This window comes from Oncorhynchus mykiss, chromosome 20 (assembly GCF_057628025.1).
Source record: "Oncorhynchus mykiss isolate SJ-2025 chromosome 20, ASM5762802v1, whole genome shotgun sequence".
In the NCBI taxonomy this organism is placed as follows: domain Eukaryota; kingdom Metazoa; phylum Chordata; class Actinopteri; order Salmoniformes; family Salmonidae; genus Oncorhynchus; species Oncorhynchus mykiss.
The window spans coordinates 44754063-44777326 of record NC_143041.1 but is presented as its reverse complement, the minus strand read 5'-3'; the positions used below and the strand labels follow the sequence as shown (position 1 = coordinate 44777326).

Here is a 23264-nt window from a genome sequence, read left to right as displayed (position 1 = left end):
GAGAACACAGACTTTATAGGGGGTGAAGAGCAGCTTTTACATGTTTTTGTAACTCCTCCACACACACAAAGCTAGGAGGCAAAGACAGACAAAGTAGTAAACACCCCCCCCCCCCCAGAGAGACCGACATGAAACACTAATTGACTGAGACGGACTGGAAAAATTCCACAATAACATCTTCCAAAACAACAACAAAAGCGTGAAAGGACTTATGTTTCATGCCACAAAGCTAGCCAGATAGGAACACAATCATGAATAGTTAGTAGTGTGGTTGCCAGTAGTGTAGCTAGCGCTTGATAGACCGATTCAAAATCCTGGTGCAGAGTTTAATTGGTATTACTAATAGCCTGAGTTGTCATGTCATGGTTGGCATTAGACATGTGGTGTGTGTGTGTGGGCGCATCTGTGCTTGCGTTTCCGTCTGTTCATGTGCTCGTCCATACGCGCGCTTGTGTGTATGTGTGTGTACTAAGCATAATTTACCCAGAGCAGAGATGACACTACCCAGAGTGACCAGGGACTTGTTGATGTTGGCTCCTTCCTTCAGTCTGGCACCAGTCCTCTCACTGCCTGCCAAGTCTACCAGGTGGATCTTACTCTCGGTCTCACACGGCAGCTCTGCATCCAAACGAACCTGGAGACCAAGAGGGGGGGGGGGGGGGGGGACACAGACACAGAGCTGTTATCAGTAGGGACGGATGGCGAGTAAAGGAGGGAGATAGACAGGGACAAAATCAGCACTCAACACTGTGCAACTTAACATGTATAGCTGGATGTGGCTCAAAGCAAAACAATCCTACATAATAATATTGGACAAAAAGCTTGAGGGCTGGTCTTTGGTTGCACCCTAAGGCAAGAAAATACTTGTCTTCAACTAAGTCAAGAAGGGTCAACCACACACACAAACACCCCCCACCACACACACACACCCACCCTCCCACACACACACACACACACACCCCCACACACAGTAAAAACTGACATGAAGACTTGATGTGGTCCTGAGTGAGTCATTTGATCAGATCATAAGTAGAGTTGTGGGCTCACATAGTGAAACACACTAAATAAATAACAAAATGTACTGTAAGTCCCTATGGATAAAAATAGTCTTATTGGTATATTATAGTACAACAAAAAATGTGACATTGTGAAGACTTGGTCACCAGCAGTTTGTGTGTGTGTTTACCTGTGTGATGATGACGGTGAAGATGGAGTGAGAGCGGCTGCTAACGTCATTCATGCCCGTGTTCGCCGTGATGCGTTTGGCATTCCCAGCATGCATTAGCGCCTCAATATCAGTGTAGTTCTGAACCAGGCGCGTCGACAGGTCTGACCAGACAGACAGGAAGATAAATATCACACCTGACACATCACATCTACCGACATGCTCATATCCGGTCAGCCACTATGACCTGTGTTGGGTTAGCAACATGTCAACCACAGAGACCAGTGTTGGGTTAGCAACATGTCTACCACAGAGACCAGTGTTGGGTTAGCAACATGTCTACCACAGAGACCAGTGTTGGGTTAGAGTTAGCAACATGTCAACCACAGAGACCAGTGTTGGGTTAGCAACATGTCTACCACAGAGACCAGTGTTGGGTTAGCAACATGTCTACCACAGAGACCAGTGTTGGGTTAGAGTTAGCAACATGTCAACCACAGTGACCAGTGTTGGGTTAGCAACATGTCTACCAGAGACCAGTGTTGGGTTAGCAACATGTCTACCACAGAGACCAGTGTTGGGTTAGCAACATGTCTACCACAGAGACCAGTGTTGGGTTAGCAACATGTCAACCACAGAGACCAGTGTTGGGTTAGAGTTAGCAACATGTCAACCACAGTGACCAGTGTTGGGTTAGCAACATGTCTACCAGAGACCAGTGTTGGGTTAGCAACATGTCTACCAGAGACCAGTGTTGGGTTAGCAACATGTTTACCACAGAGACCAGTGTTGGGTTAGAGTTAGCAACATGTCTACCACAGTGTCATAAAGTGGCCCTTTCAAGGTGTAGATAGTGGCTCTCCTACACCCATGCTCTGTTAACTCCGGTCGAAAACTCCTGGAAGAGTCTCTCTCCCCCTTTTCAAGCAGAGATAGAGACCACAGAGTGAACAAAGGATTTAACGTAGCCAAACTCCTAAATCCTCAAAATGGGAAAATGAAACAGTGTAAGTCAGAAGTTTACATACACCTTAGCCAAATACATTTAAACTCAGTTTCACAATTCCTGACATTTAATCCTAAGGAAAAAAATCCCTGTCTTAGGTCAGTTAGCATCACCACAGACAGTGCTCCTCCTGCAGACAAAGATGTTCTATTATATTGACAAGATAGTCGAGTGACCGCTCTGACAATGGAAGTTGTCGTCCCAAAGGCGGTAAAGCATGCGGTCTGATTATCGTGGACACTGCAGATCAGCACCATGGAGCACTGCATGGCGGGAGACAGGGTTTGTCTAGAAGAGATAGTTGAATTCGGAAGTTCACATACACCTTAGCTAAACACAGTTCCACAATTCCTTACATTTAATCCTAGTAAGAATTCCCTGTCTTAAGTCAGCTAGGATTCCCACTTGATTTGAAGAATGTGAAATGTCAGAATAGAGAGACTTTATTTCAGCTTTTATCAAATCCCAGTGGGTCAGAAGTTTAAATATACTCAATTAGTATTTGGTAGCATTGCCTTTAAATTGTTTATCCTTGGGTCAAACGTTTTGGGTAGCCTTCCACAAGTTTCCCACAATAAGTTGGGTGAATTTTGGCCCATTCCTCCTGACAGGGCTGGTGTAACAGAATCAGGTTTGTAGGCCTCCTTGCTTGCACACGCTTTTTCAGTTCTGCCTACAAATGTTCTATAGGATTGAGGTCAGGACTTAGTGATGGCCACTCCAATACCTTGACTCTGTTGTCCTTAAGCCATTTAGCCACCACTTTGGAAGTATGCTTGGGGTCATTGTCTATTTGGAAGGCCCATTTCCAACCAAGCTTTAACTTCCTGGCTGATGTCTTGAGATGTTGCTTCAAAACATCCATGTACATTTTCCTGCCTCCTGATTCCATCTATTTTGTGAGGTGCACCAGTCCCTCCTGCAGCAAAGCACCCCCACAATTCACGGTTGGGATGGTGTTCATCGGCTTGCCAGCCTCCCATCTTTTTCCTCCAAACATAACGATGGTCATTATGGCCAAACAGTTATATTTTTGTTTCATCAGACCAGAGGACATTTCACCAAAAAGTACGATCTTTGTCCCCATGTGCAGTTGCAAACCGTAGTCTGGCTTTTTTATGGCGGTTTTGGAGCAGTGGATTCTTCCTTGCTGAGCGGCCTTTCAGGTTATGTTGATATAGGACTCGTTTTACTGTGGAAATAGATAGTTTTGAACCCGTTTCCTCCAGCATCTTCACAAGGCCCTTTGCTGTTGTTCTGGGATTGATTTGCACTTTTCGCACCAAAGTACGTTCATCTCTAGGAGACAGAACGTGTCTCCTTCCTGAGCGGTATGACTGCTGGGTGGTACCATGGTGTTTATACTCGTTTACCATTGTTTGTACAGATGAACGTGGTATCTTCAGACGTTTGGAAATTGCGCCCAAGGATGAACCAGACTTGTGGCGGTCTACAGTTTCTCTGAGGTCTTGGCTGATTTCTTTTGATTTTCCCAAGATGTCAAGCAGAGGCACTGAGTTTGAATGTAGGCTTTGACATATATCCACAGGTACATCTCCAATTGACTCAAATGATGTCAATTAACCTATCAGAAGCTTCTAAAGCCATGACATAATTTTCTGGAAAAGGCACCGTCAACTTAGTGTATGTAAACTTCTGACCCACTGGAATTGTGATACAGTGAATTATAAGTGAAATAATCTGTCTGTAAACAATTGTTGGAAAGATTACTCATGTCATGCACAAAGTAGATGTCCTAACAGACTTAAAAAAACTATAAACACGTTTTAATGACTCCAACCTAAGAGTACGTAAGCTTCCGACTTCACCCGTATATGTCCACTTGTGAGAATGTGGGAAGGGTCCGTGGACACTTAAGGGACAGTTATGTTGAGTGTGTTTCATTTGGTGACCTCACAAAGGACAGGAAACACACAGAACTATATCTCTGAACGTGAACATTTCTCAATTATGGTGGTTGCATCTAATTGTTGTATAAAATGGATGAGTAAAGATGAAACTATTTGTGAAATGATGTAATGTGATGTTGAACCTTTACATTTTGGGAGAATTGTATTCCCTGTAAAGTTTAACTAGTCACCGGCCGCGCCCCCGTGAACACAGATATGATCTGGCGTCATGGAAGCGCCTTTCCCATTGTTACGAATAAAAACCCCTCCTTAGGAAATGCTCTTCAGACTAACCAAACCCACAGCGTGAGCTGTGGTTGCGAATAGCTCAGACCACGCATACCTCGGTGTAAACTGTGGTTGCGAATAGCTCAGACCACACGCATACCTCGGTGTAAGCTGATGTGGCACAAGTTTGAGTACCAAGACTGCGCAAGAAAAGGTTGTAGACCCCTGATCAATGCGATAGTGAGTGATAAAGTCTTACTCTCCACATAGGGCCCATCCTTGGGGTGTTCTCTGAGGTGGAGTCCTGACCCGCTCCCTGGGTCCGTCTTAGTCGTGAGGAGGTCCTGTACACGCTCATTATAAATCTCCAGGTAGCTAACAAACAAAGACATGGAACATTTCACATCATAAACATCACCATCAGGCTGCAGAACAATTGACCGCAAGCTTCCTTCAGTATCTACAGGCTGTAGAAAGGTGTTTGCTATTTGTTGGGAAGGGGGGTGATAAGTAGCTTTAATCACATCACATGATACTCTGTGAAGACGTTAAGATAGCTACTCCATTTCCTGTTCAGTCACTGACTAGCTGCTTTCATTCAACCATCACTTGATCCAAATCATCCACTGACAAATTCTATTTTCAAGATCATTTTCACTCACTTAGTGAATTACCTAATTCAATCCTGTCAGAAAAACACAATAAAAGCCAAGATTTTCCTAATCTATTGTTGACAGAGATCAAAGTGCCATCTACAGCAAAGCAAGTCATCTTTTCACAGCCTGAACAAAGAGAGATATTCTGTTGGGCTTGTGAGGAAAGAGAGATATTCTGTTGGGCTTGTGAGGAAAGAGAGATATTCTGTTGGGCTTGTGAGGAAAGAGAGATATTCTGTTGGGCTTGTGAGGAAAGAGAGATATTCTGTTGGGCTTGTGAGGAAAGAGAGATATTCTGTTGGGCTTGTGAGGAAAGAGAGATATTCTGTTGGGCTTGTGAGGAAAGAGAGATATTCTGTTGGGCTTGTGAGGAAAGAGAGATATTATGTTGGGCTTGTGAGGAAAGAGATATTCTGTTGGGCTTGTGAGGAAAGAGAGATATTCTGTTGGGCTTGTGAGGAAAGAGAGATATTCTGTTGGGCTTGTGAGGAAAGAGATATTCTGTTGGGCTTGTGAGGAAAGAGAGATATTCTGTTGGGCTTGTGAGGAAAGAGAGATATTCTGTTGGGCTTGTGAGGAAAGAGAGATATTCTGTTGGGCTTGTGAGGAAAGAGAGATATTCTGTTGGGCTTGTGAGGAAAGAGAGATATTCTGTTGGGCTTGTGAGGAAAGAGAGATATTCTGTTGGGGTTGTGAGGAAAGAGATATATTCTGTTGGGGTTGTGAGAAAAGAGATATATTCTGTTGGGGTTGTGAGAAAAGAGATATTCTGTTGGGGTTGTGAGGAAAGATACAGTATATATTCTGTTGGGGTTGTGAGTGGGAGGAAGTAGAGACAGGGAACGTTATTGCTTAGTTGTCTGGAAACAACTTTAACACTCACAGCGATCCCTCCCTGAGCACACAAAAATAAAAGCAGACACCATTTCCACCTGATTAAGTTTTAATACCCTGAATGTTTATTTAATTAAAATAGTTATATAAAAAAATATATTCTGACAGCGGCTGGGGAAAGTATTTTATTTAGTCATAAAATCTATAGGAATTACTGCAGCGGAGCTGGTATAAGACAGTTTGTCTTTATGTTCATTGGCATACAGATGTACTGTAATCACGCTGTACTCTTACATCATCCAACTAGCAGTCAGGTTAACTAGCCTAGCGCTCCTCTATGGGGTTTGGCAGTAAGCTCAGCTATCCTAGCGCTCCTCTATGGGGTTTGGCAATTAGGTAAACTAGCCTAGCGCTACTGTATGGGGTTTGGCCGTTAGCTCAGCTATCCTAGCGCTACTGTATGGGGTTTTGGCAGTTAGCTCAGCTATCCTAGCGCTACTGTATGGGGTTTGGCAGTTAGCTCAGCTATCCTAGCGCTACTGTATGGGGTTTGGCAGTTAAGTCTGAGGGACTCTAGCTGACCTATCATAAAGAAAGTGAAGAGGCCAATGTTTACCTTCCTTTACCGCATCTTCCCCCAGTTGTTCTAATCTGCTCTACTGGCTAAAAGTCGGGACAGGTAAACGTTGCGAATACCAATAGAGATGACCGTACATGGTCGACCCTCAGCTAATTAGTCACATTTTAGATAGGTGCCAAATGAACAAGCCAACACCATTGGACCACACTGTCTGCCACACTTTTTTAAACTGCTAGTGGTCTCTCTCTACACCCCCCCCCCCCCCCCCTCCCAAGGAAATCAGTAGCTTTAGCAATCAACTGTACCCTACAGTAGTAGTTATTAGTTGCTCACCAGTCCTGACTCTTACCTGACCTCTATGCGGCAGGAGGCCCCATCCACCTGGTCCATCTCTGATATGTGACAGAACAGTCCATCACAGATCCGTGGAATCAGACCTAGATCTCCCTGGAACACAAGAAAGTATAATAGGAGAGGTCATGTACATTCAACATCCGTACAGTGTATCCTGTACTCCCTCTCCTCTGCTGTCCTATATACACACACACCCAGTCACGCAATAACTTCTAAAAACACCAACGAAATCCGCCAGGGCATCTGATGTGAAGTTAAAGAGTCTACGCCACCGTACACAAAACGCAGCGGAATATGGGAATGTCGTTTCACGTCACAAAAATAAAGGCGGGACCTTGGACGTAGTCCTGCCTATGCTGCTTGCATGGTTCTGCTACGGAGTCACCTGCCGAACAAATATCATTACGGAGCGCACAAGTCGTTGAGCGGCATCGGGGCGGTGTTGAGCAGTATGAAACTCTAATTTTTACCACCGAACTCGTTTTTGTTGAAAATGGAACCAGGAAAATAGAGGTTGTTTCTGAAAGAGAAACAGTGGTTTCACAAAATAATTAAACCTACAGCCGAAAGGTTGATGTGTCCTGGAGGAAGACACTTAACCCTAATTGCTTCTGTAAGACAGTCTGAAATTACAGGTCAAATGTAATTGTCACCAATCAACTTCAAGATTCCGCAGTCTTAGTTACGCTTTGCATTAAATAGCCTAAGCAGTCTACTTTGCATTGATAACCAACTATAATCTCAGCGACTGTTAAAAAAACAATGCATGAACAAAAATACACTTTTTGGTCATAATTTAAAAGGTTAGGCATTAGGGTTAGCAGTGTGGTTAAGGTAAGGGTTTAAAATAACATTTTATGACTTTGTGGCTGTGCCAGCAACCCTCTATGGCAAGATTCATGACAAATTCCAACCTGCACCTAAAAACAGCCCCAAACCATGTGTTTTTTTCACTGTGATGGCATTCTATTTGTAGCAGTTATGGTTGAGAATACATTGAAGCAGTATAAGAATATTTGCCAGGTCATATTATTTCATTAGAAATCTGATTAGGAACCTAAAAGGCCATCTTGAGGTTTTTAGCCAGCTAGCTAGCAAGCTGCTAGAGTCGCCGCCTACAGCCCAACTGTCACAAAATGAGGTAATGTAAACCAACCTAAACTTTAATTACATGTAGATATTACTCAAATATGCAGTGGTTCCATATGTGTTATTTAAATAGTTTTGATGTCTTCACTATTATTCTACAATGTAGACAATAGTACAAAGAAGAACCTTGGAATGAATAGGTGTGTCCAAACTTGACTGTTACGATACAATTTCATTACAAATATTTCTGCTGAGACAGGCTTGGATACCATTTTTATGTATCTGCCAGCAGTTTGAATGAAGTTGAAAGCAGTTTTGCGAGCAATTGCTAACTTGAGTTAGCATACAATCATTGTGCCATCTGTTCCAATAGACATCCAGTCATTGTGTTAACGCTACTTAGCAATTGAGCTAACGCTAGTTAGCAACTGCAAAATGCAGACAAAAAAAACAAAACAAAAATGGGATCCACGAGTTCAACCACTCTGGTTAAGCTGAGAAAGGGCTTTATTGATAACATTTCACACTAACCCTTAAAGATCAGTGACAAGTTACAACATATATTTGTAGTAAACAGAGTAAGGAGTGGTGCGAATCGTCACACAGCCACCACTAGCTCTTCATCTTCCTACAGTGCAGTGACGCACACCAGTTACATTTCAGATGGTGTCAACGTCACTTAATTTATGAATTTTACTGTAAAAATGTCCCTTAAAAAAAAAAATTCAAAGTCACCATTTCAAAGTTGTAATACAAAAAAACAGAAAAAAAAAATCCTAGGTGACTTACTGGGTTTCCTATCATGGTATAAGACTTCCCTGACCCGGTTTGTCCATAGGCGAACACACAGGCGTTGTAACCTTCAAACGCTGCCTTCAGGACATCACAGCCCAAGTCTTTAAACACCTGCAATGAACAGGGATGGCAGGGAGGGGGTGGGAGGTAAGAGGTGAATTAGGGGTTAAGCCTGATGCATGTGTGAAACCAGGGCAAGTTCAGTTGGTATGTGGGAGTTCTGCTCTGGAGGAGAAAGAGCTATAAGACCTTAAAGATAACAGAGACACAAAAATAATGACGTAGTTTGCATTTATTTATGCTGCTATTGCTAAAGTTAAAGTGTTGCAATGTTTTACCAAACACTATTTCTGTTTGGATAAACTGCACAGCCTCTCCTCCACGTAGAAAACAGACCACAGGGTGTCCCACTGAGGGTATAGCTAATGAACAGCGAGTGGCTTCAGGTTCAGAGGTGTGTTTGTGCGATACCTTCTCCTGAGGCACAAAGTTAGGGCTTCTGACATCAGTAGAATCGTAGGAGAAATCATAGGAGAATGAATGTTTTCCTCGGTCCGTCAGGCCAATGCCAGGAATACCTTTGTGTATGTCCTACAAACAAAAAATGTTTTGATTCATTTAAACAGGAGAGCCATTGTCATTGTGCCATCTTCATTCTAGAACCTTCGGTTGGTCCCGATATTTGTACAAACATTTCCCATATCATCATTATTATTATTATTATTATTATTATTATTATTATTATTATTATTATTATTATTATTATTATTATTATTATTAAGTTCCTTCCCCCAAAATCTGTCACTCAAAACAAAAGCTGAAGGTTTCTGATGATTGCATGCTGCATTGACCTTGTTGTTTCCGTCTACAGAAGTGGTCTTCCCCTTCATGTGGATAATCACCTTCGCTGACATTTCCTTTTCTCTGTGAAAATGGGTGGAGATTTTAGAGCAGTTTACAGGAAGTCAGGCTGCTTTATGTAGAAAAACAGCAAACAATGTCCAACGTAGGCCTACAGCCGATATATTGTTAGTTTGTGGGTGAGTAAGTGGCATGACGATAAATTACAGTCAGTCGTGATGATAATTTACTTGAACAAGAAAACACCTTATCGGGTAACAAGAATTTGAACTGTGCAGTTTATCTTTGAAAAAAAATCATTGGACTTCAAGTGTTGAGTAAATTATTACTATATTTATATTCTATATATAATGTTGAGGGATATATTTCATTACTCTTCTAATTATACATAGCCTTCATTCCAGTGGAGGCTCCTCAGAGGAGGAAAGGGAGGACCATCATCCTCAGTGAATATTTTTTTTTTAAAGTGAAACATTTAAAGGTATAATTTTTCAGGTAAAACTATACTAAATATATTTGTCCTCAAATAATTGACTAAAACAGTAATAGGAAATGAAGGTCTACAGTAGCCCTCAACAGAACTCTGTAGGGTAGCACCATGGTGTACCACAGGTAGTTTTCGTCCTCCTCTGCTTACGTCAACTAAAAATACAAAACCTAGGAGGCTCACGGTTTTCACCCCATTCCATAGACTTACACAGTAATTATGACAACATACAGAGGACATCCTCCAACCTATCAGAGCTCTTGCAGCATTAACTGACATTTTTTGTCAAACTAATCAAAGGATCAGAGAATGAATCTAGAACTGAAAGCATATGTTATAGCTAGTTAGCCTACTCAAACAACCAGCTCAAAACAGAGAGGGATGCCATGTTAGGTAGCTGGCTATCCAACAGAGAGGGATGCTATGTTAGGTAGCTGGCTATCCAACATAGAGGGATGCTATGTTAGGTAGCTGGCTATCCAACAGAGAGGGATGCTATGTTAGGTAGCTGGCTATCCAACATAGAGGGATGCTATGTTAGGTAGCTGGCTATCCAACATAGAGGGATGCTATGTTAGGTAGCTGGCTATCCAACAGAGAGGGATGCTATGTTAGGTAGCTGGCTATCCAACAGAGAGGGATGCTATGTTAGGTAGCTGGCTATCCAACAGAGAGGGATGCTATGTTAGGTAGCTGGCTATCCAACAGAGAGGGATGCTATGTTAGGTAGCTGGCTATCCAACAGAGAGGGATGCTATGTTAGGTAGCTGGCTATCCAACAGAGAGGGATGCTATGTTAGGTAGCTGGCTATGGCTATCCAACACTGGAACTCTTCCAAACCAATTAACGTTTCTGGTGTTCTTACTTTGTCTCTCCGGGGCAGTAACTACTAAACCGCTTAGTGACTAGACTAGAGTTCCCCAACTGGTGACCTGCAGGTGTTTCTCTTTTCATTGTTGGACATTAGACTGTAAAAACACCAGGAAATCAGTTCCAAGTTATTTTAATTTAAGAAATGTTCCCAAGTATTCCCACACATGAGACAATTGATCATATAGAAACGTAAACAAGGTTTGAAATGATTGTTTTAGTCAAACAAAACTGTTTGGGCTTCTTGTGGTCAATTTGTCAATCTACAATTTTTTGTAAATTACGTTCCAGCCCCTGACCAGCCACTCAAGAATATAAAAAAAAACACCTGTCACCTTGATTAAAAACCTCTAGACCAGTGCACCTATGTCGTAAACTTTCATGGGGAAATTCGAGTATCATGTAGTATCCTGAACCTATCGATTGAGTTGGGTGAATGGAAAAATTAATGACGGCCTTCCAATATGTTGTAATAATAATTTTAAAAAATAAGGCAATTCCCATTAGGAAATGATCGTCCTGCGTCTTCTTAAATGGCACAGACCCCACTGATTCATTCATATTATCATAAATCAAGTTTTATCAATCCCGATATGGCAACATGAAAAAAAAACATTGTTATGGATTGTCCATTCCGATTGAAGGCGGGTTTACATAATAAAATGACAGCATAACTCAGAAAACAGACCTTTTGTTCAAGGGTCGAACACGGACAGCCACACACACTGACGCCATGGCACGGCGCACCTTCGTCCAAATCGCCTGAGAACTGCACCTGACGGCGAACTGATCAAATACAGCCGGTCAGCCACATAACTACAATCACTTAACGTAGTAATTAAGTTTCATGGCTGCGGGTAATTTACTCGTTTGACAGGCCTCTTCCGATAGTTTACTTCTCAGAACAGACTGATATCAAGTTGAATGTAACAGTGTGCTGCCGCCACCGTGCTTGTCCCGGTCTGAACAGACTCACCGCTTGGTGGCTCCAACTGACCTGGGCTCCAGTCTTCCTACTGACGTTTCCCATGATGCGACGTACAGAGGGGTTTTCAACACAACGATCGCGGAACAAATAAAACGGGAAAGTGCTTGCAGTGAGTTTAGAAACATCTAATACATTCACAAATTATCACAACCTCCGTTCAAAATATGCTTCCAAACTTCGCAAAAAAATAAAAAAAGGGATCAACGTAACACATTGAAATCCGATACAGAATGTCACTACCCGAGCTGGACAAAACGACTTCTCAGAAGAACCACCGGCTACAGAAACCTCTGGGCGACGATCCCAAAAAAACACAAGACAACAACAATAAAATATATAAACACACCAAACAGCTCCAATGCAAATGATATATATTCAGGTCAGATAAAATCCAACGATACCGTTGTCGGCACGAAAGATGAGGAAACTAGATTCACGCCAGTGTCTGTGATTTTGGTGGATCTATTCTAACTGTTCATATTCCATTGGGCATGATGTTCACGTGCTTGTATTTGTAGCTGGTTAAATGTATCGCTAATACGTCAACCAGGTCATATGACACGTATGATACGTCAGGTGATCAACTATTTGACGCATATAAGTTATTAGTTGTATTGCAAAAAATAACATTATTAAACTAGCACACCCTGACCACAACCTAAATCCTAAAACGTTTGAGAAGACGTTATTTGAAAGTGATCTGCTCTGAGTTTGGGGGGGGGCCCAGATATATATATTTTTTAAATGTACCACTTTTTTCTGAACAATTTCATTGTATCCAAATGATAGTTACAGTCTTGTCCCATCGCTGCAACTCCCGTAGGTACTCGGGAGAGGCGAAGGTCGGGAACCGTGCCGTCCTCCGAAACACAACCCAACCATGCAGCACTGCTTCTTGACACAATGCCGCTTAACCCGGAAGCCAGCCGCACCAATGTGTCAGAGGAAACACTGTGCACCTGGCGACCTTGTCAGCGTGCATGTGCCCGACCCGCCACAGGAGTTGCTAGTGTGCGACAGGATAAGGACATTACGACCAGCCAAACACTCTAATATCCTGGATGACGCTGGGCCAAACCCTCTCCTATCCTGGCCAATTGTGCGCAGCCTCATGCGTCTCCTGGTCGCTGCCAGCTCCGGGATCAAACCTGGGTCTGTAGTAACACCCGGGTCTGTAGTAACAGTATAGCTTCCGTCCCTCTCCTCGCCCCAGGGACCCTCTGCACACAGACAACAGTCACCCTCGAAGCATCGTTACCCATCGCTCCACAAAAGCCACGGCCCTTGCAGAGCAAGGGGAACCACTACTTCAAGGTCTCAGAGCAAGTGACGGTCACTGATTGAAACGCTATTAGCGCGCACCACCGCTAACTAGCTAGCCATTTCACATTGGTTACACTATCACTGCTATGCAGTGCCTTAGACCGCTGCGCCACTAGGGAGGCCCACGCAAATTGATTTAAACAAACAATTAATCCCCTAAAAAATGCAGCCCTCCGTTGAATTACAAAATCGTGATGTGGCCCTTGAGCCAAATATTCTTCCCACCCCTACTCAAGGGCAATTCAGAAAGCTGAGTGATGACTTTATTACCGATGAATGTCTTTGTTTTTTATTATTGTTTTTCTTTCTTTTGGGGGTTTGTATTTCGTGTGTATTGTATGTATTTCAGGGCTGTAAAAGAGACCATGGTTTCAGTATGACTCCCTGGTAAAATAAATTAATGCAAGGACACACAGACCTCTGATAGTTTAGCTGTAGTAGTCGTACTAATCATATTGTCAAATGTCTCCCCCTGCAGGTTGTGGAGTGAATGACTCTCCAGTAGGCCTGGCTGCTTACATACTGGAGAAGTTCTCCACCTGGACTGACTTCAACAACAGGGACTTGGAAGATGGGGGGCTGGAGAGGTAGAAGCTACAGTTCAGCCTGTTTACTTTGGGTTGTGAATTGACAAATATACACTACCGTTCAAAAGTTTGGGGTCACTTAGAAATGTCTTTGTTTAAAGAAAAGCACATTTTTTGTCCATTAAAATAACATCAAATTGATCAGAAATACAGTGTAGACGTTGTTAATGTTGTAAATGACTATTCACATGACACATGAAAAGTGTTTCTTATTGGAGAATGAATAAAACACAGGGCTGTTGATTGGTTCATTGAGAAAGCCTGGTTCCTGTCTAAGGAAGTTCACCCTGACCAGCATCATGATCTACTGGACCACCACTGGCTCCATCGTGTCCTCCATGAGGTTCTACAAGGAGAACTTAAAGACCAACATTGACAGACTGGATAATAAGTGAGTTTGTATGTGTGGTGGCATAGTTCTCCAGTATGGCACGGGCTGTTCCTACAGGGCCTGTCCATTTAATATGACACTGGCTGTTCCTACAGGGTCTGTCCATTTAATATGACACTGGCTGTTCCTACAGGGTCTGTCCATTTAATATGACACGGGCTGTTCCTACAGGGTCTGTCCAGTTTAATATGACACGGGCTGTTCCTGCAGGGCCTGTCCAGTTTAATATGACACGGGCTGTTCCTACAGGGTCTGTCCAGTTTAATATGACACGAGCTGTTCCTACAGGGTCTGTCCATTTAATATGACACGGCTGTTCCTACAGGGTCTGTCCATTTAATATGACACGGGCTGTTCCTACAGGGTCTGTCCATTTAATATGACACGGGCTGTTCCTACAGGGCCTGTCCATTTTAATATGACACGGGCTGTTCCTACAGGGTCTGTCCATTTAATATGACATGGGCTGTTCCTACAGGGTCTGTCCATTTAATATGACACGGGCTGTTCCTACAGGGCCTGTCCATTTAATATGACATGGGCTGTTCCTACAGGGTCTGTCCATTTAATATGACATGGGCTGTTCCTACAGGGTCTGTCCATTTAATATGACACGGGCTGTTCCTACAGGGCAGTTTAATATGACACGGGCTGTTCCTACAGGGTCTGTCCATTTAATATGACATGGGCTGTTCCTATAGGGTCTGTCCATTTAATATGACAAGGGCTGTTCCTACAGGGTCTGTCCATTTAATATGACACGGGCTGTTCCTACAGGGTCTGTCCATTTAATATGACACTGGCTGTTCCTACAGGGTCTGTCCATTTAATATGACACGGGCTGTTCCTACAGGGTCTGTCCAGTTTAATATGACACGGGCTGTTCCTGCAGGGCCTGTCCAGTTTAATATGACACGGGCTGTTCCTACAGGGTCTGTCCAGTTTAATATGACACGAGCTGTTCCTACAGGGTCTGTCCATTTAATATGACACGGGCTGTTCCTACAGGGTCTGTCCATTTAATATGACACGGGCTGTTCCTACAGGGTCTGTCCATTTAATATGACACGGGCTGTTCCTACAGGGCCTGTCCATTTTAATATGACACGGGCTGTTCCTACAGGGTCTGTCCATTTAATATGACATGGGCTGTTCCTACAGGGTCTGTCCATTTAATATGACATGGGCTGTTCCTACAGGGTCTGTCCATTTAATATGACACGGGCTGTTCCTACAGGGCAGTTTAATATGACACGGGCTGTTCCTACAGGGTCTGTCCATTTAATATGACACGGGCTGTTCCTACAGGGTCTGTCCATTTAATATGACACGGGCTGTTCCTACAGGGTCTGTCCATTTAATATGACACGGGCTGTTCCTACAGGGTCTGTCCATTTAATATGACATGGGCTGTTCCTACAGGGTCTGTCCATTTAATATGATACGGGCTGTTCCTACAGGGTCTGTCCAGTTTAATATGACACGGGCTGTTCCTACAGGGTCTGTCCAGTTTAATATGACACGGGCTGTTCCTACAGGGTCTGTCCAGTTTAATATGACACGGGCTGTTCCTACAGGGTCTGTCCATTTAATATGACACGGGCTGTTCCTACAGGGAATGTAAACATGTGTCTGTGTTTGTTAACCTGTCTCTCGTGTCCTCAGTACGGGGGTGTATGTGTTCCTACAGGCCTGGCTGCGTTCCCCAACGAGGTAAGGCACGTGCCCCAGTTGTGGGCTAGAGCCAAGTTCAGGAACATCTACACCTACTCTTACATGACCCGAGGAGGCCACTTCGCTGCCTTCGAGGAGCCACAGCTCCTGGCTGACGACCTGCTGCAGTTTGTGAAGAAGGTGGAGAAGTTGTAGAGTTGATGGATACAAGACGTCGACTCTCCACTCCTGCCAAGTGCCTGGAAGAAAAACCAGCAGGACTGCAGAACATAATAACACTACAGCTTGGAATTGTAGCTTTGTACTAAAAACATTTAAATGTTAATCTAAGATATAAAATCAGAAGCACTGTCTGATTATCAGGTAAATACTTGGTCTATCAGTGATGTTAACACTGCAATATGATCATGCTCAGTGATTGTGGTGGTGTAATATTAAGGCTATACAGTCAACATAATGGACCTATACTGTAATAATGAAATGATCAGCACTTCAATACTGATGTCTTCCAGATTGCAAAAAAAGGTGCTGTAATGTCCTGGACATGTGCTGTTGTTTGTTTGTGCTGTAGTGTCTTCCTGCTTTATTCATTAATCAAGTAGCGACAACACCTGTAGACACTCGGCCGTCCGTGGAACGAGTTTGACACTTCCTGTGATGTCTTCCTGTTTAGTGTCTGATATTTGTGGGGCTGGTTCCCAGGAGTGACCTGGACACATCTTAAGTTTAGTCCTGGACTAAAAATATATTTCAATGGTAGTGTTCCATTGAGCATGGTTTTTAGTCTAGGTCTAGATTAAGCCTAATCTATGTCCCAGGAAACCATGCTGAATTTTCTGTGGACCCCAGGAAGACCAGCAGTCACTAAGGTGTCAGCTTATGAGGATCCAAATAAACAAATTAAATTAACATCAAGTCAATAACTCACAAGATGTTGAACACAAAATGTAAACCTTTGTATGCTGCAAAATGTGTATAATTAAAATTAACCATGTCATTTAGTGATCCAGTTTAGACTGACATACAGTACTGTATATTTCAGAAAGATGGTGTCAGAAACACATTTTAAGCAATAGAAAACCAAGACGAGACATTATACAGTTTCAACCAGATGACAAGTAGGTATTCAGGTCACAAAGTAACTTAGGAGGCTATATACAGTCACAACACCAACACTGCTTTCATTACAGCACATACCCAAGCTACACCAGACAACATATTCATTTCAGTCATAATGTAGAGGTGATGCCAGTCATTCATATGAACCTCTATAGAAACATAGTCCCTGGACTGGGCTCAGGGTTACAGAGAGAGAGTCGTCCCTGACAGAGAGAGGGGTAGACATGTCAATCTGTTCAGTCAACACCGCTGTCTGTAGTCACAAATTGTCTGAGTGCTGATCTAAGACCAGGTACCCTCTGTCCATGTCTTTGTGACATAAAAGGTAAAACTGACTTTAGATCAGCACTCCAGTTTGGCCTTTTAGATCAGTATGAGCAAGTTTAAGGGGGACCTGACAGGGAGACCTGATCCTAGATCAGCGCTGGGCCATTTGGACAAAAATCCAGGATAAAATTGAAGAATACATTGATAAAATGAACGTACACCACAGTTTAAAATGATAATTTTATATAGACAGGTTTATATAGACTGAATTCAAACTTCACATCTCTCTAGTATAGGCTACTTATCCTAAAGAACGATAAGCAAAACGCCACCGATAAGTGATTCATATTCAGACAACTTTAATGTCCTCAGAGGCAATTCATGTGGCAGCAGTCATTAAACAGATCACATTTTAAAATAAATAGCAAAGGATATTTAATAGCAAATAGGCAGGATTTGATCAGTATGGTGGCTGTCAATGACTTTCAGTTCATCATCCCAGCTTTCTCCTAGATCAGCACTCCTACTCTGAGAAACGTTATGATCATGGCCTCCTGTCATCTCATACTATGGCTGTGGTTGGGAATCTTTTCATGGTCACTTGTCAAGGCTCAGAAACAGGTCAGTCCCTCCTTGTAAATATTTTTATCATTTGAACGACTACAAAATGTTGGTCGTTCATTGTGTAGCGTAGTTTCCACGGTTGAAATATCTTAATATAGACCAGTGAATTTATTAACGCACTCCGAATGCGGCAGAATGGTCAATGTTTTAGTTAATGTACGACACCTGTCTAATAGGACCAGTGTCAGTAAATGTCCCAAAAACCCCAGTTTGTTAACAGCAACAGTCATCAACGCTCTACACATGAGGGCAACCTGACCAACTCTGTTAGGCAGTGGGGTCAACATTTAAAATACTAAAGTCATTTTTGGGTGTCTTTACTATTTGACTACTTTTACACCATTTCTGTCCAACAAGCATTTGAAATGTAGCGAGCACTTTTGGGTGTCAGGGGGAAAATGGAGTAAAAGTCAAATAGTAATGTTCCCTTATCAAGAGAACATCCCTACTACTCTGCTCTGGCAAACTCATTAATAAACACTCATGCTTAGTTCATTAATATTGTTGGCGTGTGCCTCTGCCTATCCATTAATGACAAACGCAAGAATCGTGATCTCTGGTTTGCTTAATGTAAGGAACGTAACATTATTTTTATACCTTAACTTAAGTAGTATTTTACTGGGTAACTGAGGAGTCATTTTCTTCACTCTAACTCAAGTGTGATAATTTGGCTACTTGTTCCACTGCTGCTAGGGAGTGTAAAATGGTCAGGAGGTGGACACTAATTTGTCTCTGGAAGTAGCTAGCAAGTTTACCAACTACAGTTCAATCGCAACGAATTGTTTGAATGTTAAATGACGAGACCGAGGCATTGACGCGAGTCACCAGTCTTGTTCAGTACATTGCAATACCTCCGGGTATCTCAAGCACACCGGTAAAAACACTCGAGTTGCAGTAATTAACATTTACCAACAGATGGCGGCACTGTCTTACACTCTTAACAAACTAATTGCATTTTGTTGGTCATTTCCAATGTGTGGCGCATATATTTGTATTTATTGAGCGTATGTGTTGATGGCTCTAGAAATGGTAGAAAGGTAACGTAACTTTTGTGTGTGGTCGCGGCGTTTACCTGGGTGCTTGACTGCTATTGTAAGGTCTGAATGCTTGGATCAACTCTGTTCACAGCAACACCCTCTGTCCATGTAATTTAATCTGACCACACTGCATTTATGACTTAATTTAGGAATACACAATGGCTTTGTTGAATAGGCCTTTGCTTGGCTTGTAGGGTATTTCTACCGTGTGCATTAAGTGCTAATGCCTGGGAAGCCGGTGTTTGGAGGATATATTGGCACTGGGTTCCGTCTAGGGCCGGCAACTATGCCAATATCCTCAACACTGGCTTCGAGGGCATTGTCACTTTCTATACAGGTTACCAACAGTCAATTATTGATTGACATATTTTGGTAGAAGTGTTCATACTATTTCATACTTCAACGAGATGTAGTAACGTCACAAACATCAGGTTGCTACCTAAGCCGGCTGGTCGTTTGTGCTACCGGTTCGGTTGCAAGAGATGCGACTCAGTCATTGAGCTTTGTTCTTCTGTATTCATAAATAGGTCAGAAGGGACTACTAAAAAAGGTGTTGGCTATTAATGCAGTATTATAAACTGGGTGGTTGGTGCCCTGAATGCTGATTGGTTGACAACCATGGTGTATCAGGCCATAACTCCATTTTGTTGGTCATTTTAAACCTCGACCTACACGCCGACTCGGTGAGTGAATTCATAAGGAAGTGCATTGGAGATGTTGTACTCACTGTGACTATTAAAAACTTCCCTAACCAGAAACCGTGGATAAATGTCGGCATTTTCGCAAAACTGAAAGCGCGAACCACCGCATTTAACAATGAAAAGATGTCTGGGAATATGGATGAATATTCCCTTCGCAAGGTAATCAAACAAGCAAAATGTCGGTACAGGGACAAAGTGGAGTCGCAATTCAACGGCTCAGTCCACAAGACGTATGTAGCAGGGTCGACAGGAAATAACAGACTACAATAAGAGAACCAGCCACGTCACGGACACCGACGTCACGCTTGAAGACAAACTAAACACTTATTTATTTTTTTTGAGCGCTTTGAGGATAGTGCCACCGTCACGGCCCACTAACAAGAACTGCGCCCCCTCCGTCTCTATGGCTGATGTGAATAAAACAAACATGTTAACCCTCGCAAGGGTGCTGGCCCAGACGGCATGCCAAGCGTATCCTCAGAACGCGCAGACCAGCTGGCTGGTGTGTTTACAGACATTCAGTCGCTCCCTATGCCAGTCTGCTGTCCCCACATGCTTCAAGGTGGCCACCATTGATCCTGTACCCAAGAAGGCAAAGATAACAAAAACTAAATGACTACCGCCCCATAGCACTCACTTCTGTCATCATGATGTGCTTTAGGATCCTTGACAAGTCTCTCATCACCTCCACCTTACCGACCACCCACTCCAGTTTACATACCACACTAACAGGTCCACAGATGGCAATTGCACCATCACTCTGCCCTATCCCATCTGGACAAGAGGAATACTTGTCAGAATGCTGTTCGTTGACTACAGCTCAACATTCAACACCATAGTACACTCCAAGCTCATCATCAAGCTGGAGGTCCTGGGTCTGAACCCCGCCCTTTGCAATTGTGTCCTGGATTTAAAGGGCCGCCCCAGGTGGTGAAGGTAGGAAACATCTCCACCACGCTGACCCTCAACACTGGGGACTCACAAGGGTGGGTGCTCAGCCCCCTCTTGTAATCTGTTCACCCACGACTGCGTGGCCATGCACGCCTCAATCAAGTTTGCAGACAACACAGTAGTGAGCTTGATTACCAACAATGAGGCACTTGGAGTGTGGTGTCAGGAAAAAAAACCTCTCACTCAACTTCACCAAAACAAAGGAGCTGATCGTGGACTTCAGGAAACAGCAGAGGGAGCAGCCCCCTATCCACATCCAAGGGACAGCAGTGGAGAAAGTGGAAAGTTCCTCGGCATACACATCAACGACAAACAAATGGTCCACCAACACAGTGTGGTGAAGGCGGCGCAACAGCACCTCTTCAACCTCAGGAGACTGAAGAAATTCTGCTTGTTACCCAAAACACGGACTAACTTCTACAGATCCACAATCCAGAGCATCCTGCCGGGCTGTATCACCGCCTGGTAAGGCACCTGCACCGCCTTCAACCGCAAGGCTGAGGGTGGTGCGGTCTGCACAACATATCACCGGGGGCAAACTACCTGCTCTCCATGACACCTATAGCACAGGAAGATAAGGACAACCACCCGAGCCATTGCCTGTTCACACCGCTTCCATCTAGAAGGCGAGGTCAGTACAGGTGCATCAAGCTGGGCCCAAGAGACGGAAGAACAGCTTCTCAAAGCCATCAGACCGTTAAACAGCCATTGCCAACGCAGAGGCTGCTGCCTACATGGAGACCTAATGACTGGCCACTAACATATTGATCAGTCACTAATGTTTCTTACATTACTCAGATTTATACTGTATATTGCCTAAGCTGCTCGGCCATTGATTTATATGTACATATTCTCATTCACCCCTTTAGATGTGTGTAGTTGGTTTACTTGTTAGATATTACTGCACTGTCGGGAACCAGAAGCACAAGCATTTCAACACTCATTAACAGCTGCTAACCATGTGTTTGTGACATTTTTATTTGTAGGACTACTAGTGGGGGGGTTTTAGCTGTAGGCCATCTAGTGGGTGTAGCTTTCAGAAGCTTATTTACATTTTAAAGTTTGTTCGGTCCTACTGTCCGTGAATGCCAGGCTGTGCACCACGTTCTCACCAACAAAAACAGCCTAATTTGAATGTTACGATTCACATTTCTGTAGCCTTGTATGAAACCAAGACACCAACACCACTAGTGTATAATCACAAATTTAGGAGCGATTTCAGTTATTTGCCAAGCAGAAGGCATCACTGACAGTTACTCAACACTGCAGTAGACTGATATCACAAGCCATTTACCTCCACTCACTGTAAATATAGCCTCGCTATTGTTATTTTACTGTTGCTCTTGAAATGTTTTTAAACTGCATTGCTGGTTCGAGGCTTGTAAACATTTCACTAAGGTTAACACTTGGTTTTGGCGCATTAGACAAATGTGATGTCAAGTCACAGCTATAGCCTGCATACCAACACTTCCTAATAGTAATACTAAGTGATAATGCCCAAGGGGGTTGTGGTATATCAAATTAAATGTTATGTCACATACACATGGTTAGCAGATGTTAATGCGAGTGTAGCGAAATGCTTGTGCTTCTAGTTCCGACAATGCAGTAATAACCAACAAGTAATCTAGCTAACAATTCCAAAACTACTACCTTACACTTGTGTCTATAAGGGGATAAAGAATATGTACATAAAGATATATGAATGAGTGATGGTACAGAGCGGCATAGGCAATATATACAGTAGATGGTATTGAGTGCAGTATATACATATGAGATGAGTATGTAAACAAAGTGGCATAGTTAGTGGCTAGTGATACATGTATTACATAAAGATGCAGTAGATGATAGAGTACAGTATATACATATGAGATATATATAATGTTTACATACCCTACATTATTCTAGGTAGCATTGTTTAAAGTGGCTAGTGATATTTCCCATTATTAAAGTGGCTGGAGTTGAGTCAGTGTGTTGGCAGCAGCCACTCAATGTTAGTGGTGGCTGTTTAACAGTCTGATGGCCTTGATAGAAGCTGTTTTTCAGTCTCTCGGTCCCAGCTTTGATGCACCTGTACTGACCTCGCCTTCTGGATGATAGTGGGGTGAACAGGCAGTGGCTCGGGTGGTTGTTGTCCTTGATGATCTTTATGGCCTTCCTGTGACATCGGGTGGTGTAGGTGTCCTGGAGGGCAGGTAGTTTGCCCCCGGTGATGCGTTGTGCAGACCTCACTACCCTCTGGAGAGCCTTACGGTTGTGGGCGGAGCAGTTGCCGTACCAGGCGGTGATACAGCCCAACAGGATACTCTCAATTGTGCATCTGTAGAAGTTTGTGAGTGCTTTTGGTGACAAGCTGAATTTCTTCAGCCTCCTGAGGTTGAAGAGGCTCTGCTGCGCCTTCTTCACGATGCTGTCTGTGTGGGTGGACCAATTCAGTTTGTCTGTGATCTGTACGCCGAGGAACTTTAAACTTACTACCCTCTCCACTACTGTTCCATCGATGTGGATAGGGGGGTGTTCCCTCTGCTGTTTCCTGAAGTCCACAATCATCTCCTTAGTTGTGACGTTGAGTGTGAGGTTATTTTCCTGACACCACACTCCGAGGGCCCTCACCTCCTCCCTGTAGGCTGTCTCGTCGTTGGTAATCAAGCCTACCACTGTTGTGTCGTCCGCAAACTTGATGATTGAGTTGGAGGCGTGCGTGGCCACGCAGTCGTGGGTGAACAGGGAGTACAGGAGAGGGCTCAGAACGCACCCTTGTGGGGCCCC

General features: G+C 43.4%; 1 protein-coding gene and 1 pseudogene across 1 annotated transcript in view; one reads left to right on the top strand and one right to left on the bottom strand.

Moving 5' to 3' along the window:
* The window catches only part of LOC110499549 (uncharacterized), a 60142-nt gene extending 47872 nt beyond the window's left edge, over positions 1-12270 (bottom strand). Inside the window, exons 1-9 of the mRNA XM_090213134.1 lie at positions 11813-12270; positions 11525-11622; positions 9469-9541; positions 9089-9208; positions 8612-8728; positions 6729-6826; positions 4569-4684; positions 1187-1329; positions 484-634 (exon numbers count right to left, since the gene is read on the bottom strand). Coding sequence (XP_090069260.1) covers positions 484-634; positions 1187-1329; positions 4569-4684; positions 6729-6826; positions 8612-8728; positions 9089-9208; positions 9469-9541; positions 11525-11622; positions 11813-11866 — 970 coding nt within the window. The 5' untranslated portion in view covers positions 11867-12270. The remainder of the gene's footprint in view (positions 1-483; positions 635-1186; positions 1330-4568; positions 4685-6728; positions 6827-8611; positions 8729-9088; positions 9209-9468; positions 9542-11524; positions 11623-11812) is intronic.
* A 1339-nt stretch (positions 12271-13609) lies between these two features.
* LOC118942072 (epoxide hydrolase 1 pseudogene) lies at positions 13610-14185 on the top strand (annotated as a pseudogene).
* The last annotated feature ends 9079 nt before the right edge of the window (positions 14186-23264 follow it).